The sequence below is a fragment of the Varroa jacobsoni genome, unplaced genomic scaffold, assembly GCF_002532875.2.
Source record: "Varroa jacobsoni isolate VJ856 unplaced genomic scaffold, vjacob_1.0 scaffold_44, whole genome shotgun sequence".
NCBI classification, from domain to species: Eukaryota; Metazoa; Arthropoda; class Arachnida; order Mesostigmata; family Varroidae; genus Varroa; species Varroa jacobsoni.
Window position 1 is genome coordinate 352,787 of NW_019212946.1, and position 19,972 is coordinate 372,758.

General features: G+C 38.3%; 1 protein-coding gene across 5 annotated transcripts in view; it reads left to right on the forward strand.

The window, feature by feature from the left end:
* The window catches only part of KCNQ (KCNQ potassium channel), a 162,444-nt gene that overhangs the window by 57,517 nt on the left and 84,955 nt on the right, over positions 1 to 19,972 (forward strand). For all 5 annotated transcript variants that reach the window (XR_002680410.2, XR_002680407.2, XM_022833411.2 and 2 more), the window contains exon 2: positions 19,177 to 19,394. Coding sequence is in view for 3 of the 5 variants with exons in the window: in XM_022833411.2 (XP_022689146.1) it covers positions 19,177 to 19,394 (218 nt within the window). In the remaining 2 variants the exon portion in view is untranslated. The remainder of the gene's footprint in view (positions 1 to 19,176; positions 19,395 to 19,972) is intronic.

Sequence of the window (19,972 nt, forward strand, 5' to 3'; positions counted from 1 at the left end):
GGATCTTTCAGCCCGTAATTGATTCATTGGGATCAATTTTTCACTCAATTCCCGTATTTTTAGAGTCTGGGTTATAATTCCATAACAGGTTGTGTGCGAAATGCCAATTTTGGCCGACATAACCCTCAAAGTTTTCGCGAAAAGCCTTGTCGATCGCGTCGATGCGTTCTTGTCGTTTTGGTCGCATCATCTGGTTACCGCCTCGCTGGTCTATCAATACTCCAGTCTTCGTTTTTGAAACGTTTGCGTCGTTCATGCACTGCACCATCTTCGGTGAATTTCCGCCGCGCTGAGATGTTTGAGAGACAAAAATTTAACCACTGAGCGCTGATTTTCGAGACTAAGTGATAAATAATTCTTTTTTCGACTCATATTTTTAAACTCATAAACTCAACCAGTCTTCACTTGCTTTTTTTTGGAATGCTGGAGTATTTACCAACAACAAAAACTTTGTCTGCTAACGGCGCGTAATTAAAATGTTATTCAATTTTCAAGTCTGCTAGATTCGCTTGTAATATCCAGTACAACCAAAACATTAGGCAAAACGTAATTATATTTAATAATTCATTTAAAAATTTCCTTTGATTAATTCATTTTTATTATATATTCGTTTTTGAGCTATTTTTACGTCAATATTCTCTGTCATGATGTATATGCCAAATTTGATTGCAACAGAAATTTCCAGAATAGAAGCCAAAGTATGCGAATTTCTCGATTGGGCATAGCCATTTTCTATATTGTCTACTACTACTATAGGGTTCACTATTTTATAATATAGCAACACAGCCTTCACAGGAAAATCATCGGAATGAAATGTTTTAATTTTGATGTCTTTGCTAAATTTTTTTTTCTATTTTTTTTTTCTTTCTAATGGAACTTGTGCGCGTGTTCGGATCAACTCGAGGATTTGCTTGCCATTCACTTAAAGTCGTGAACCCTCCGACTGCTTTTCTGGCAAATGCTGCGCTTGTGATTTTGTTGTTGTTTATGCTAGCAAGCTCGATTGAGGGAATAAGCTCATTTACTAACAGATATAATATGTATTACTGTGACGTGCCGTCTACGTTTACAGCATTGTAGTCAACCATGACAATAGATATGAGGACGATTGTTGGTGTCTGTACACGATAGGCAACAGACCCAGAAGGATACTGAATGGGGAAAGCCATAATGTATGTTACACACGATCTTATTCTGTTTTTAGTTTTGTTTCTACCTCCCGGCCCCCTTCCTTTCCTCTTTTCTTATTTTATTTCTTTTCCGTTTTTTGTATAGAAGATAGATATAATATCCATAAAAAGTTATTTGAGGGATATAGGGATGAATTTTAGAGATGTGTAATGAAATTCTGAAATGAAAGCTTTTATATATATATATATATATATATATATAATGCTTGACTCGTTATTAGCTATGCCCAGAGATGAGTAAAATCTTTGTTTTGTGAAAATCGTATACAGCTGTCTCTATCGTGATTGATTAAGCGTATGTACTGTAGAAACAAAGACTACTTTTTTCAATTCATATCTATGAGATGTTTTCTGGCTAGGCCATATCAAAAAAATAGTTTGTAGGCATTTTTTAGGTTTAAAAGTTGACTCACAATTCGTATATAATCGTATTTCAAATAATCGTTTACTGGTATAGAACACCTAGACCTATGGATTTACTTAGTGTTTGTCATATTCCCTAAGAACGTTTCCAACATAAACGTTTCCCTTTTTATCGCGAAACCAGATCAAAGTGGTTGTTTGTGTTAATGTATTGATATTATTAGTCATGTATAACGCTTTTGACGAACAGAGTAATAGGAAGACAACTTTGCGTTGAAGTCTCTTTGGGTATATTCATTTTCTTCTTCCGTTTCCATGCCAGCAATCCTGCTTAGTTCGTTAAGCACAGACGCGACACATAATATCGAGTACGCTGTCAAATTTTCACCTGAGACTGATCTCGGAAATGTTTGTTTACCAACCACCAAATTGTTTGGCTTAAATTATAAGTTAGTGTTCGCTTTCACATCAACGATTCTTATTTTTACCGTTCTCGTGTCGTCTCCAGCACAAATGCACGTAGCGTCCGAGAGTTTTGGTCAATTAAACACTTCATATTTTGGGGTTTCTCAGGAAGAATCTTGTCGTAGACTGAATCGTAGATCTTTGTGACTGATCAAATCAGGCAAATCTACTGCTCATATATCAAATCGCGCTTTAGGCAATCAGTATTCGAACATGTATTTAATGAGACGAGTCGTTTCCGGCAGGGCTTAAAAGCTCTCACTAGCTGCCTCGTGAATCAAAATTCCAAGTAACCAAGTTCTTCGATTTTTCATTTCGGCCGTGCGCTTTTTCTTAGGACCTCATGAAACGTTTAGCTAACAGTAGGAACTATTATTGTTTATTTATTGCCGAAATAAGGAAGCTCTAAAAAACATACTGTACTGTAATATCCTATTGGCATGGATGAGAATCCAATTCAGGGATTTTTCGTTTAATCACTATTTCTATTCAAGAAAACTAACAATTAAGCGCTGACTAGATATCTGAGCTAAGGATATGTTAATGTTTATCATGCCGCTTCACAGCCGTTAGAAACCCTTCATATTTCTAATCAACTGAAATACGTTTCTCAATTGTTTCGCACAGACTTTAGTAAAAATAGAACGACTATATATCAATAATATCTGTATAATATTTGTCTTGTCAATAAAGCGATCATCCCAGGAAACCTACCACATTACCAATAAGAAAGAGAAAACGATACTATTTTGTCAAATGTCCGAATTATGGTTAAGTCTGCTTTAAGACAATTGCCCTAGATCGAAATCGCCTTAGACATGACCAAGAATAGATGTCAGCATGCTGCGCCGCATATACATACATACATATGTAGGTCCTGCTCTGATATAGCCTGGTAGTTAAACAAGAGATATATACACCGTAACGATAAAAAGTTACTGATTGTGCAATTAGTCTCTTACAGGTAGTCATTATGAATAAAGGAAAGCAGAAGTAAAAAAACACAGACAGATGGCGGCCAAGAGACAACAGTTTCTATAGTTGTACCGTCGCAATCCTTTTCCTTCCACGACCGTTTTCGTTTCGCTACGAGCCTATCCTCTCCTACGGGGCCAGCTTTGCCAATCATTTCGTTATTTTTTGCGTGTGTGCTAGGTGGGCTTGACATCAATCAAATGCTGCTTTGGCTATATTTACTTTACATGCGAGCATACATATCATATACAAGGCGTATATGTAAGGATCAATGAGGCTCAAAAGACAGCGACCCTCAACAACAAACTCGCTCTCTTTCGTAACTTATAATGCTTTCGTCACTTTATATCCAATGTCGCTAACAATTGCTCTATAACGCTATTTCTAAACACCCTGAGAACGGTGACGTTATTATTGATGACTATAGTAATGGTGGTGATTACTACTTTACTACCCATTATATCAGTTACTTCCTCTGAAAAAGGAAAGAAATAAAATAAGAGGGGGGGGGGGAGAATTTTCGTGCCCACATTTGTAGTTGCTGTTGACCTTTTTGTTCGTAATGCCATTATTGCTATCCAACATATCGTTGCCGTGTGGCTCATTGGCTTTATGGGATATCAAAATCCTCACCGCACGCGATCCCACGTGGTGTTGTTGCCCATATCTCCTTCCTTCTCCCTCCTCCAGAATTTAAAAGCCTACTTTCTAGCCCGTTCCTTTATCAAATACGGCTGCTTTTGCCATGCTTTTGGTGCTTGTCGCCTATAACTGCAACAGCACTTAGGGTACCGTTGCTCTTATCGTAACTCTTGCAGTAGCAGCAGCAGCAGCAGCGGTCGCAGAAACGACGGTACAAGTGGCAGCTGGTAACACTGTGTTTGTCCCTTTTGCGCAACCCTCCGCTACCATAGCCGAAGTGTCCTTCAAAGCCTCCTCCTATGAACAAGCGCCCATCTACTGCTATTATGATGAACATAGACGAATGTTATAACTATAGAGGCAGTGGCTGATAACAGATAGCGAGAGAAGCGGAACCTCTGCGGAAGGATTCGTTTACGGTTGTATTTTCTCCCGTTATTGTCTATGGGCGCTCTCACTGCTTCTGCGTTTACGGTTTCTATGTCGGTCAGTGCTGAACGACAGGAAAGCGGTGTTTTCGTTCTTGTTTTCTGGGAAGATCCATGTTGACATTAGCTGTGGTTGAACGTGCATGCTAGGTGTTTTGCTGATTCGATTGTTAGCTGACAAGACGCTCATGGTGCTTATTACAGTTTTACTGCAATTCTATCAGGATCAGGCCAGTCACCTTCTATGTTACACTGGGCATTTATTCTTAAGACTCAGAACAGAGCAACGTTGTAATGCTTCCGTACATATGACTTCTATTTTAATAATTTGGATATTCAGAAAGCATTTTAAGACGAAGAACCTTATTCCTAAGTAAGTATGAGTTTCGTTAGGTGAATCTACTTGTACATCATTCAGTTTTAGCGAAATGGAACCGGAGAGTCGAGTTCGAGGACTTGCAGCCTATGATTTACGGAGGCCTCAAGAGTAGGAGCACAAAACTGAACAAAATCAAAATGATTGTCTTTGCTCTGCAGATATCTAGATTTTGAATTGTAAAACAATAGAAATTCCGAAGTCATGGGTACAAAGTATCCATATAGCAGCTGTTTCACATTCTTTGTACTAATGAGCTTGTCTCGAATCGTTATTGACATTACATCATCCGACAACATTGTAGTTTGGTTGTACCTTTTTTACTCTATAGGAATGAGCTGGTGATTTACGACAGCTACTCTTAACCTACTTTGAAGATTGAACGAACAAAAGATTTTACTCAAAAGAAACACTGAGTACCGCCATGTTTGAACAACGTTCACACGTTGCTTAGCCATAAAATAATTTCTCTGTCATCTAAAGAGGTGTCAATTTATAATATGTTAAGCGGATCTATAACGCAGTCTGTTGTATTTTAGAAAAAAAAAATTAATAGATAATTTTACTACCCATCTGGCCCGTTAAACAAAATCTGATTAAATAAATCGGTCCGATACAAACTGAGTAAAAAAACGTGGTCCTGACAGCTTCGTTACCAACAAGTTCAATCGGGTAAAAGGTAGCTTCCGAATGCTGACTCTTTAGGAACTCTTATACGACGACTCTGAGAAGCAGCGAAAACAAGTGGAAGTTTCTGCTGCAAACAAAAATATTATTTATATCAATCATGCAGCATCGTATCGCCTGATCTTCCGTTCTTCCTTCTGCTAAGTACGTTGAACGTCCTCTTTTAGGTAGTGCAATCTGTTCGAATGCAGAGCCCAGAAATGATGAGAAAGCGTATATATCACAGAAGTTGGGAAGAATATATATCCCGAAAGCATGCAGGGTTTTGCTAAAATTCTCCACAACCCCCCCCCCCCCCCCTAGGCATCATGTTGCTACGTCGCTTGCTGTCTCGTTGTCATGTTCCGTCTGTCAAAATAACCAGAATATCATCTGGAGGAGATGCACATTTTCGTCTCAAACCGATCCTATAAATGATACACAAGAGCAGCGGGAAGTGGCGGAGAGGAAGTGAAGTATCATGCAGCGCAGACAGAAAGCTAGGTACTGCTATTAAGAAGGCCTGTGAGAATATTGACGTTTTTGTACAAAGACGTGCATTCTTTCTTAGGGCGCTCAACGGTTCAAGTAAGTATGGTTTTTTAAGTAAGTCTTTGGGACCATCGGTATGGTACCATTAGTGTGTCTCCGTTGATGGGAGAGCTTCCGGTGGGCATAACGAGGCCAGGCTAACGTACGAAGTTTCTGTCAACGATTCGTTTCCGTTATCTTCACCTGCCATCTTCAGTGTTATTGCATAGGAGCAAGCCGGATAGGTTTGTAAGACAATCCAAAAAAAACCAACGTCTGTGAAAGAGACTATACCTTCGGTCTATGACTGGCCGAAGATTCATTTTCCTTTTAGAATGCAGTTACTTTAGCTGAGTAGACTCGAAGTTGAATTTAAAAATTCAACTTGACGATCCACCTTTCGTTGAATTTAAGCCTAACACAGTTGCCTATAGTCCTAATCTGGTGCAAACTAGTATCTGTTGTTTAAAGGCATTTTCGATTTAGGTATACACTTGTAATACCATCAATCGCACGGTTAGGTATTCAATGAATATTAGTGAAGCTCGCAGAATTTGATGTTGATAATTGAAACTATTCTGACAAATGTCAATACTATTTGCAGTAGTTTTAATATGGAAAGAAAAACGTTGGCATGAATAAATTATATGTGTTTAGCTATTGACTTTTGATTAATACCAGGTTGATGAACTTATCAAGCTGTGCTTCTTTAAGATGGCCTCATCGATTAAATAACGTCAATTGTGCTAAGCCTTTGCCCAGGACCTCGACAGGAAGTTGAAGATGCTGCATAAGGGGAGAATATATTAAAGATACTCCGGTAGAGACCACATGTCTCTGACGTCCACTTCAGTCCTGTACACAGTTTGTAAATTACATTGTGGCCGAGAACCACCCAAACTGTGTTGAGAAATATTAACGCCGTGCTCTCAGTTGATAACTGAAGTAGGTGAACGCCTTTGTCGAACGTGAATAAGGGTGTTTACGTTGTTCCATAATTGCATCGTGTCTGTTGATTCTAAAAACTTCTCTGAAGACAATGAGAATCCAAGGACGGGCTGGCTCGACCTCGGGAATGGCTTAGAATTCAAACAAAGACATGAGAAAATCTAGCCTGTGTGTGAAATATGGAGGAAGACGGACAACAAAAATAAAACCAATCAGAAATTGAGTGGCCAGTGGGAAGAACTGGGAGCGCAAGTAGCGAATTAACACGACCTATCAGTAAATTAGCTCGAGGTCAGAAGAGAATGCAGCATCAACTTCTTATTATCAATATACATATATATAGATATATGTATATTGATAATAATAATATGTCTAACCTCTTTATTTATCGACGAGTTTCCGCGGTACAGTTTTGGCAAGTGCAATAAACTTATATTTGATTTTTTTAGACATAAGTATACTTCAGTTTACCACCAACGTCAGCCTAACTGCCTGCAGCTCATTCCAAACGCAGCAATAATATAGAACCTGTTTTTAAAATATGAAAATAAATAAAGTCATATTAGCAAAGACAGCATGAATATTTCGAGATATTGTTTTTGTAGGGGCAAAGAAGCATCTGCCGACCGTTCCAAAAGTTATATAAAATACGTCGGGTGTTACGGAGGATTGTTCATCAAAAATCTCTTCTGCGGTAATAATCTAATACATCATATGTACCAGTATTTGCCACACGAGGCAATGAATGTTACATTCTGTAATTGTAATCTTTGGCAATATACACAGTTTTATAGCAATGGTTTGATCAATACAGGAGGTTGTGAAGGAATCTTTATAACGCATATATTTATCTGCGATCGCCAGTGAACTTCTAGGCAGGCTGTTACGGTGTACCATATCTTATGACAGTTCTACTCTATGAAAGGAGCTGCTCGAAGAAAGCCTTATGAATAAGGCCCCGGTTTTTCCCAAGGCAAAGGGTTCAATGGAAGTGTCGTACTATTTTCATATTAAATGGTCCAATGCCGTGTATGTAGTTTCAAACCGTATTTGAATCGGTTTTATATAAGTAACATAAAAGTTAAATTCAGAGATCGTACGGTAAATTACTGAAGACGGTCATTGCTGCAAGCGTCACTCAAATCTTCAACTACAAAAGCATAACTAAGATTTCGCACTTTATTTTGAGGACATGCTATCACGTACTGATAACGGATATGGTTTTTCCTGAATATACTGTTCGTTTTTTAGCCTTGCACTGTTTAAGAAGCCATTTTTTCTATCTAAGGAATCCTACCCGTGTACAATAAAACCAGCAATTTATATGTGAGTTACAGATGGTGAGCATTTTTTTTTAATACAGCGAGCAATATTACGTACAGTTGTAACATCTTCTGCACGTATTATAACAATAACTGTATACTAGGTAAAACGCAATTCGTGCCCTGACGTCGCTACATCCTTTGTGCTTGACGCACTTTGGCGGCATACGGCTGAAACGCGTAAACCTAAGTTTCTTAATGACGGCTTCTGGTTATGACGACATTTTATGAAGTCATCATAGCGTTTGTGGGGCACTTTTAAGTAAATATAAAAAGTAAGCATCAGATGATTTATATGTACAAATATTGGACATATACTGAGCTCTCAAAGGGTATTGACCGTTTTTATATTAAGATGGCTTCGAAGTCACATATTTGAGGTAAACTGAGTCGCGTCAGTTTCGTGCCGGTACTATTTAAAAGCTGAGATTCGATAGTGTATGTGCTAGGATTGTTGGAGTTCTCTATTCAGATTTAAGATAGGACGCCTTGACGAAGAGTGAAATTTCCTGAAAAAGATTCCCTATATATTTTACAAATTTGTTACGGTAAAAGCAAAAATGCTGCTCAAGCTCATAAAAAAATGTACGCCGTTTATGGTGAACATGCGTTGCCGGAAGAAATAACCTAGAAATGATAAGGATTTTGGTATGAAAGATGTTCCATGTAGTGACCGACTAATCTCGAAGAAGGTTTATAAAGCTATTGCGAAAATTAGGCAAAACCCTTTCGTTTATCATTTGTTAGGTGGTACAAATTACTAATAGGATTAGTGTGGTCTAGGCTCTAAATGCGCATCTTTTTGAGTATGCTGCCATTGTAATCACACGCATGCGGCCATCGCTGATTTGAAAGGTGGTATACCTTTCTAACGAATATCTTATTGTATTAGTATCGTTTCTTTTTCTCAGTAAAATAGAACGTCCGCTTTGTCACGATTGTGGGAATTCGCTCCCGTCCGTTGCTATACATTGTTAGAAAAATATCCAGAACATGCCGAAATGATATTAGAGTAGTGATAAGATCTGCAAGCACGCCATCAACCACAATGATAATACTTGTAGTCATGGGTGAAATGATTTGATAGGAATTTGGATAAAAGCGTCAGCGTGAACCGACAATGTCCCTGAAGGTACTATCCCCGTAAAAAGTAATTCCGTCAATAACTACGACAATCTTAACGAGGAAAAAGATGTAACGAAAACAAAATAACATTTGGCTAATTGTGGGAAACCTTAAGTTCGCAGTTTGAGAAACTGCATGTTCACAGCAACGAAAATAGATACAATCAAGTTCATAGTTTAGGCATGGTGCTTCCTAATTGTTAATCTTCTTTTCCAATTAAAAGCCTAGTTCTTCTTTTATAACTATGAACAAACTTGTGCATCCGCTAGCAAAAGATGCTAACAGAGAGTCCTTCTGCAACTGCAAATGTTTGCCATTGAGCGCCATCGCAGCTGAAATATATTTGAATTAATGTATCATAGGCTAAAAGAGTTATTTATACGTAGACGATTATAATTCACTTCGAATTCAGGAAAACAGCTAAAAATATAATCATCTCACGGAGACCAAAAATGGCATTGTCCCCCATTATCAACTGTTCATGCCTTAGCGTCACGGTTTACATTCACATCACGCCTCTAGCTCTTCGCTGCCTCCCCGGAGAGCACATATATACGCCACTGCTGTTTCTATAGTCCCTGTTCAATTTAAATAAAACAGCCTAAAACTATAAGCGGTAACAGCTCGTAGCCCATAAAATAAATTTTCGTTATTACTCTTTATTTGCAGTCCCTCCTAAAACTGGCCTTTTTGCCTTTGTTTCTATTTATGGGTAGCAAACACCCTTACTTCTACACCAAAGATTTCTGCCTCTTCTTCGTCATGCGATAGCCGTGCACGATAGTTACCATCTGCAAATGCCCGCCACGCAAAAAGCATCAGGCGTCAAAACTACTCCTTTGTAGCATCGATACATGCGCACACTACTAATTTATAAAGAGAATGTCAGCTTATTTTTTTTATGAAATGATTGGAAACTGAGTCTTATTTTAGAATATACCTGAGCAGGCCAAAAATCCTGCCTGCTGTTGTTGCGTACCTCTCCGATACGCTCACGATTCACTGTTCCATCATAAATGGGCACATATTTAACTATATTTATTATTATTTAACTATACTAGATATTCTGGCACACGCGGCCCTTTCTGTAGTTCTCTCATCACAACTGTCCACATTGCTTTTCGCGAACTTTATAGAACACAAGAATTAGTTTAATCTGCCACAAAAAAGCAGTTTTATATTCAAAATAATGACGACCCATTTGGGCCATTGTGCTAGTCACTGCTCCGTGTGTTCTAAGTGTGCGTTCACTGAGAATCTTTCAATCAGCAAACTAGTCTAAATTTTGTAAGCGTGTAAGTGAATTAATTCAGGTACCATAGAGGAAGGCATTGAAACGCGTACCCAGATGCCATTTGTTGCCCGATGGCCCAACGAACCCGGTTGGTTTCTCAGGTGTTTGCAGCTAGTTAAGGTAGGCGTGATAGGTTTTCACTATTCGTACTGTGTACCACCGTTACGCGTATCCGAGCCTTGTTCACTGAACACTTAGAACCTGAAAAGAAGCGATCTGTAGCGTGAAAGATTCTTCACAGGTTTGTGCATAAGACGTGTCATACGTTGCCGTCTTCAACTACATATTCCCAACTAACTAAGCTGTTATGACCGCTAATGGACTCGGTTTACAAAAGCTGATCGTGCGGTTTCTACATGAAAATTACCTGTGAATATGTGAGAAAAATTATGGGGACGCTCAACAGCCCAACGTGTAAGCATATTTATATCCTTAGACCAACATTCGTATATCTGGTTGAAAAAGTATGGCTCTAAAAATAACAATTTCTCTGCAATACGGCAAGCATAGAAAGAAGCGTTATAGGCTACCGAGGGGGGGGGGGGGGCCTCATTGTTAAATACTTGACATATCGCTAGCCAACGGTTCGGCTGACCTTTCGTTGCCGCGCCATTATATATCTGAGTTCGAGGGGTTTAATGTAGCGTTTTTGGTGGGCCAATAGCTTTCTGAATTTGAATGACACGTACTAGGACAGATTTCCCTTATGTACTGTTAGTAAGCACGCATATGCCGTCCATTTAGTGTCAACGGATCCTTAATTCATGTTATAATGTTTAAGTCATACGCCTGAATTTCAGAATGTTCTTTACCAACTGAAACCCAGGCGGCACGGTTGCGTGCGTTCTAGGACACCTTCCTACGTACGTATTTCGGCGTTAGCTAGAATTATTTGCCTCGGTGTAACTGTTGTTTATCAGTGATACCATTTATGAGTGGCTATTTCACTTGCCAGCTCTAGAAGAGGTACAACTAGTTTTCATTTCTACGCACCGTTATCATCATACTGTACACCAAAAGCGTGCTTGATAACGATTGAGGGACGCAAAGTGGTAAGAGCAACGGATCGCATCCAATTTTCGAATTTATGATGCCCACAGCTCATAACTGATAGAAAAAAATGGTAACTTTATGAATCATTCGAAGAGTAGCCTATTTTTTGTCAACATCTGAATAGCCAATAAGGATCTACACTCATATTTCTAGCAGACAATTATATTGAAGACTATGGATATTATAATACGCATGCTAAGCAACACTTAATTTCTACTAGCCAAAAATAGCTCGTAGTACACAACAGCAAACGCGAAGCTAGAAAAAGAGAAAGACAGCGCACTGCATGGTATCTCAAACAGATCCCAGCAACCTAAATACATCCCGGAAACATGAACTGCAGACGTATTTCGAAGCGGCTACAGTTAGAGCTTATACGTTTCTATGAATATTTGACTGCAATGTAAACACATGTGTCTAGAGTAGCAACTCGAACAGCTCATTTGGACATTATTAATTACAAGATTAAAAGATTCTTAACGACGTTTTCTATCCAAATGGGTAAGCACTGCCAAGCGCCAGGTAGTAGATCTGAACACGGGCTGGAGTAGATCGTAAAGGTAGACAAGGGAACAAAGTATGTAGAAATCGTGCAAAAAATACGTCCTTACAGAGATTATTTTACCGATGTCGACAATTTGATCGATATTGGCAATTAAGCTAAAGGCTTTGGTCAGACGATAAGGAGACTCATAAAATATAAAACTTTGTGGCCTAAGAGTGTTAACAAACCCAGCCCGTTTCGCACCGCCTCTAAGACAGCCTACATCTACAAGCCTGAGATTTCGGTTGTAGAAAAGCAACGGTAAGGCAACTTTTAGCCGACCGCCATCCTTCGTAATTCTAATGGATGATAGAAAAAAGAAACTCCAGTTAAACCCAGGGGCAAAAGCAAACAAGTGTTTCAAACAAATGCCTATGGCAATAACGAAATGGGACGTCGGTCGAAAAAGACATGAACGCAGACCAGGACGAATAAGTTGGAGCCTCAGAGCCGAATTCTTAATAAAAACATGCACCATTAAAAAATTTTAAACGGAACTTTACCTCAAGAGTGGAATATTATTTGGTGAACGATGAGTTATACGATGTTGGTACACGAATTTAACGAAACGCAAAAGTTTTAAGGAATAAAATGTTTTAATCAATCTTAATGTCCCCTTCTGGCAAAGGTTTAATCCTAACATCCAATCCTGATAGTATCTTTAAAAAATAAAATTAGACAAAAAAAGTGATTACTTTCTCTGCTATAATAAGTTTTTAATAATTTAAGTGGTAAGTACATACAATTTCTGACAATCTAATTATGAAAATAATTCATAATACATCCTTTTACTTGGTTGTGCAACTGTAGATTTACCTCTGCAGGTATAAAACAGCCTTCTAGGCCGCTTAAATTTTCCAAAAATAGAATTAAAACAAATTAATTAGCTTCTTGCACTATACAGTCTTACTTTTGACAATAGTCCACCAAAATTCCCCTATGTTTCGAAACATTCAGGGTATATATAGCATGGTCTTTAGCGCACGATTTGTCATAGCAAGCATATTGTTCATCTGCTATTCTTCGTACAACAAAAAAGTCAGTCCTTTCTTTTTACTATGGCAGAAGTAAATGTCGACTTTGCAAAGTGAATGAAGATTAATCAATCTCTTCACGTGAGACCAGCTGCCAGCAAGGTTAAAAACTTTCTGTTATGTCCAACAGTCGAAAGTTTGCCAATTTTCTCCGCATCTGAAAAATGCGATGAAGGTTTCTAGAAGGAAGATTTCATGATGGACTAGATTGAGATGGCTGTTTGATACAAAAAAGCATTAATTATTAACTATATAATTTAACTAGGCTCTGAAGATTAGATTTTTCATGCCTGCTGACATTTTTAGCCGTTTGAGCCCTTTCATTGTTAAAACTCTTGACCTACTGTCAAACAAAATAATTTGGATAGAATTGTTTGTATCGGGCCTATGTGAGCAATTGTTTCACGAGCTTACACCTGCCGACGTCACTGAATGTACGGCTATTGTTAGAAAGTTCTTTGCGCATTAAAAAAGGAATATTTACTTATTGAATAAGTTGTTTTACCAGCAAGTAATTTAGCTCCTCAATTCAACTATACTGCATGGAGGTAATGGTCATACTCAATCCCATGGCGCTCTGTCAGCAATGATATACAATCATGGAAACAATTTATAAGGAAAAGTCCGACTTTAGTTATAGTATTTGGCAGATAAAAGGTCCCTTGACAGAAGCACAAGAGCGGAATAGAAGCCTTTGAACAGGTGAAACAAAGACTTTTGATAGCTGGAAAATCTTTGCTTCATATCTGTTAAAGTAATCGGACATCAGATTGTTGCAATAAAAGGCGAGTTCTGCTGTGCGATGCACTTGTAACAGGAACACCCTCACAACACCTCGGTGTTCCGTAATACTGTGTTATATTAAATGCAGAGAATATTGCAATGAAATGCAATGAATAGGTATTCTGCATACTTTTTCCATATTAGTGAATATAGTTTTCGTAGTGGGCAATACTTTGCTCGAGGTTTAACATAAACAATGCGAATTAGAACAATCATTCGGAAATAATAATGAAAATCTTAGAATGTATGATTCAGCAATTGTATGGTCTGAATATCCGGCATATACATTTTATTATTACAAGACAAGAGATCTCAAATTAAATGAGAAATTATGTTATCCTCTATCCACTATCTTAACGAAGTAAAGCGAGCATAATGACTTGGCTCTATTAGGCAAGCCCTGATCCGTTTGCGGTAGTAGCATAGACTTCAGCAACCCAGCCAAACGCCTTAGAATTTAGAACCGTCCGTCATACATCGAATGCTTCCGGTGACTGTATAAAAAGCTCTAAAATGAGCAGTTTCCTTTTGCAGTCCGCCGAAAAACGCTGCAGGAAATTATCTTTAAATAAGTAAATAAATATGGTGAAAAAAATTAGAAAAAATCTGATAATTTTTTAAAAGGCGCTCCTTTGGACAAGTCTCGAAAAGCCTCCGAACTGGCATATACACATCTAGACGACGAAGGATAACTTCACTCATTCCTGGTCGTTTCCTAATGTAAGGCTACACGGTAGTGAGGTCGAAGACAAGGGTATGTGTCTATCAAGACGAATTTCTTGCAAATAGTCATATCGCGCAAACATACGACGAAACACTGACCTAATTCACTGTGTTACGCTTATTAAACATACAAAAATATAACGCATACGAAAAAGAGGTTTCATCTTTGCACGGACGGCATTACACGCTAGCAAGCCCAGTATACTTACCAGGCTTGTAATGCCTATATAGCAGTCACGCGGCTTGTTGCGAAAACGAAGGACAGCAACAATAATAAGCGAAATTGGATATATTAATAAAACAGGCCAACATAAACTGGAACAAAAGTGACCACCACAGGAGCCTGGTGGTTCTGCTCAAATGAATTTTGTCACACTCTGCTGAGAGTTCGTTGTTCCCATGCCTTATCAGCGGTGTAGTATTGCATCCATCATCTATAAACAGATACCGGTACTTGGCGGAAATGTTGGTGCTATCAATGGTAAAAACGATTACGCAGAAAGCGTCTATGTACCAATATACGCTAATGAATTTGGCTAATACTGTGCTTACAGGATAAAATGTACCCAACCCCAGACATACAAGCGCTAGACAATTAACCGAATGTTAGATCTACTCGTGGTAGCACAACCATTTTTATAAATTATCACATATTGCTAATAGCAAAGCGGACAAGGGAAATAACAAATCATCATCACTATAAATACTAAGACCAAAAGTGGATTCACGCAAAGGTAAGTAATATTTATTTATAGTCCTTAGGAAAAGTCAGCAACAAACATTCACTTTGATTCTATCGAAATATCACTTTAGCGTTAGCACAACGTTTTCGTGCAGATTATCCCTTATATTGTATGTGATTCTGTACGAAACGCTATTTGCATGGGTGCGCGAACCGGACAATCGACAAGGGAACTGGGTGACTAATCCCAGCTGAACAAAGCCCATTAGCCAATTCATCTGAACAGTGTTCCTCTCTGGAACTCCACATGGCTATACAACGACGTCAGGATTATAGACATCTGATTATCGAATATTTGAAGGCTACAGTGTAAAAATGCCTTCATTCAAGAGGCTGGTAAATTCAGCTATCTAGGGCGCGCTTCTGCACTTCATATCGAAATATTAATTTTTATGGGTTATGCCACTCTTGTACCCACTGCTGTTTATCAAAACAATGTTTGTGTGGCAAACATTTTTTCCATTGCCTCTGTAGGCTACCCACATAGAGCTTTTCGTTAGTGACTACCCACATCGATCTGTAGCAGGTATGAAACGTTTTACTATACGATAGATGTCATTTTAGCTTTCATAGAATCAGTCTTTCCAGCAAGAATTTTGATGTCGATAGGTTTCATCTCAGCATTTGGAGCGCTGCTATTAACAAGGTCCAGATCACACGACCTCACATTAATAAATTAGAATGGACTTTGTGTTCCTTAAGAGGTGAAGCTGAGGTATTGCTTTGAGCACGCCTCCAGGACGAAGCTAATCTGAAAGATAATCAAGTGCATTTTGGCAAGTTTACAAAGGACCCGCCCTTATAATATTAATTGAATAGAAAAAGAATAGTCTAGACACTTCATGTAAGGCTTATACGACTCGCTTCATGTCTCGTAAGAGCGCTGCAGTCTGTGTTAAGTTTGTGGCTATCTGTTTCGAACAGGGGTGGTTAGCTAATAGCAGAAAGCGTTGATTAGGCGCCAAGCTTTCAGCAATGATTGAGGGCGGAAACAGGTCATTTAAATTAAGGATTATAAGTAAACTCCTCCGCCATTCTTCTATCGTTACCCTTTTATTAATCAAGGAAAAGCCGTTGACGATTCAGAAGGACACAACGGTCAGTCGATAGCCAAGAGGTGAGCGGCATTACCTACCTGCAAGCGTGGGGTTTACCGGGAGGGAGCGCTGCTATTAACAAGGTTCAGGTCACACGACCTCACATATCTAGGACGGACGAGGAAACATCAGTGTGCTTGTCTGAACCAGTATAGCACCATATCTTCTCTGGGCTGGATTGTGTATATATATATGTAAGAATACCAATACTAGGAAAGAAATTCTATCGAAGTACAGTTGTACGTTAATTGTTATGTGTGCATAGGGCAAATGTTTTAATTCTTCTATTTTTTTTTATTTTGAAATGATGAAACCTTTATGAAAATTTCATAGGAAATCCTGTAAGTGCAATACAAATAGTATATGGCAATGTCAAAGAAGAGTGCTGCGTCATCTGCCGTCTGTCCAGAAGAATGTCAGAGAGATTCATCGGTCTAGGTTTTACACTCAAGAAGGTTCGTTCATGGACGAGCTGGGGCTGAGTACGAATTAGGTCGGAGCAAAACTCAATCTATTGATTTGCTAATGTCATTAATTTTACTACAAGGTTTGAATGACCAAATAAATTCTGAAAATTCAATACCTGTTACAGCACTCCGAAGAACTCTAGAAACTTTGGTAAATGTCGCAACTGTCGATGTTTTTATATGTGCTACAGAGAAAAATATCGTGGACGTGCAAGAATGAATAGCTAGATCTTGAATGTTAGTGTACGCAAATGTGGATTTGTGATTCTTCAATACAATTTACTATCATAGATACTCCCACTGTATCCTCATCCTTATTCTTTTTTCTTTTTTTTTAATAAAGCAGTGCTATATTCGTTAGCCATTTAACTACGGAAAATTTTCTTTAAGTGCCATTGTGGCGTTGGCATGCCACACATTTGAAGAACTGCGGTACGCTTCTATAATTTAGAACGAGAAGTAACCTATACAACTTCAGTCGAAGCAATGAGTAGTCCCTATTATCGCTAGGGAGACGTGAGCCAGCACCCTGTAGTTATTCACTGGTAAAAGATGAACAGACGGATCAATGGACGAATCAACCGAAATATTTTTCCAGTTAAATATGTTTTCGCGTCACCCTTTTGTACCGCTGGAAGCACTACCAAGATTAGTTTTTAGAGCTGCGTTTTTCTTCAGTGTTTTTCGACCAAATTTAGAAAAGCTCACTACTGTCAGCAGAAAGCTTTGTAAATTCCCTTCCTCTTTTATTGTTTCAAACTTCAGGGTACTACCCAAAATATACGCTTACAAAACTATCCTGATATGTACTTACGTGAACACAAACGCCTGCCACATAAACAGAGGGATACTGTATAAAAACGGTTTCACGCAATTACAAACATCAAAGCATTACTTACAACACAAATAGTTCGACCCTGCCCCAAAGGCTGGAAGAAAACCAAGTTTCCTTTCGCAAACTTTTGTAAATCGCCCTTGCAAGGGTAGAAGCAATTTATATTACACATAGCTACGAGAAATGTTGCACCGAAGCCAAGTGCTTGTGACAAATTTATTTTGCATAAATTAAAAAAAGCGAGACATTGCAAACAGAATATTTTTTTTTCTTTCCATAAAACGAGGGAAAGAGCATGCGTCTAGGCTTGCCCATCTAAATGGGTAAACTTAAAGTTCTGTTGTACAAGTTTTCTCACAAAGTAGATGATTTCGTCCTTCTTCAATCAAAGGATTAAAGCTTTTAGAATTAATCTGCAGGTGACTGTCAGGTGCCCTTCTTACTCCGTAAATCATAGTTTCGCAATTTTTTTTTGTCAAGGGAGCTGTACTTTTCCATGGTATTTTTTAAAAATCACGTTTCTAACATTCCTCGAAAAAACATTGGATGCATCAGGGTTATCCACATAATGTGCGTTGAGAAGCTCAGTCCACGCGAAACTTCGTGAGAGCCAAATGCGAAAGGCTATTTAGGTTCAGACGTGTTGCATTATTGATAGGGTAAAAATGACAACTATTAAAACATTTCCTACTATACGATGTTCTACTATTTGGAACTGGAGTCAATAACTAATAACTATTCTTCTAACAATGAAAACCTTTTCTTCGACAGAGACACTTAAGACATTACATTCATTCTCCTGATGCGACCAAGAGTGCCCTTTGCATATATGTATGACCTCATATCAAAGACTTTCTTAGTTTATAACGTGAAGACCTTAACGTATAAATAGTTCGACTGCGCCCAAATTGACATACTATAAATTGTACTTTGGCAGAATCTTTAATCTTATTCCAATGAATCCAGTACAGATTCATTTATTTTTTGTCACGATTACGCCACGTATTTGGTAACCAAATCTTAGCTTAGCACACCTGACTGCAAGCTCAAAATCAATATTACATGAACCTAATGTTTTATGTGCACCTGACATATTCGAATTTTTAGTAAGCTTATTCGAGACGATAAGTTTTTGTACCTTCTGCACTACCAACTTGAGTAAATTTGTTGTTTAGTTGTTGTTTAATGTGTAGCATTTAATATCATCTTTGTTAAGACACCCTACGTTCGTCTGAAGTAGATTATACAATCTCGCTATAGATATGGAAATATATGTATTTTCCGGGTGCGCTTTTTTATTCCAACTGAAGGTTTCCGTTGCTCACATAGTCAACCGTTATTACATCGGTACGCCAAATGTAAAAGGTACAAAATAGCATGCAGGGTGTAGCAACTACGTATTACGCAGCATTCTGCTTTTTTTTTTTTGTTTAAGGTGGTCTAATTACCTCAGATAGATATGAAAAGCCTAGCAGTTGCTTTCTCTTTACATATTAAAGTAAACATAATAAGTGCATGTGTGTGTGTGTATATATATATATATAGTTTATGCGTTGGTTGGTGATTGTTACAGGTTCTGCATGGTGTTCGCCTGCCTCGTTCTTAGCGTATTTGCGACGATCGACACGTACGAGGCAAAGGCGTCATATATCCTCCTGCAGATGGAAATCGTAATGGTCGTTTGGTTCACTATTGAATTCTTCTGTCGACTTTGGTCGGCTGGCTGCCGCTCAAGATACCAAGGATGGTGGGGAAGACTTCGATTTTTGAGAAGCCCCTTTTGTGTTATCGGTGAGTACATAATCGTTTTTGTAGGCAATTTAGGTATTTACCTCCTGGTCAACGATTGTAGCTAATATTCATAATTCACCTAAACAGTTTACGGCACATTTGCTAACTTTCCAAATAATATATACCCATTATTATTAATTAAGAGCTAACTATCTAGTTTATAGGAATAATAATGTAGACGTATTGGTAGAAGAAACAGGCACCTGTCCTTTTTACTGTAACGCAAATTCGTATACATGAAACCTAAGGCGGAACTGTTTTTTTACGGCACATATGCGCTTGTCTAATCGCCTGTGCTCCTTCACCCCCAATCTTTCTTGACATCTATTATTCAAGGTTGCTAAGGTTTATCTAATATTTTTACTAGGTGACAATCGGTAAAATCACTTGCAAATGTTCTATCATAAAAAACTATTGCGGAATGTCCGTCTCGAATTTTTCACGAAGCCGTCGTAGTAACTAGACTTTCAGACGTTGAAATTCACTTAAATAATGATACTGAATCATTACAGAGTAGCTGAATGAAGGTTCTAATTAAATACCACATCAATTTATGGTGGCCTTGAATAAAATATAAA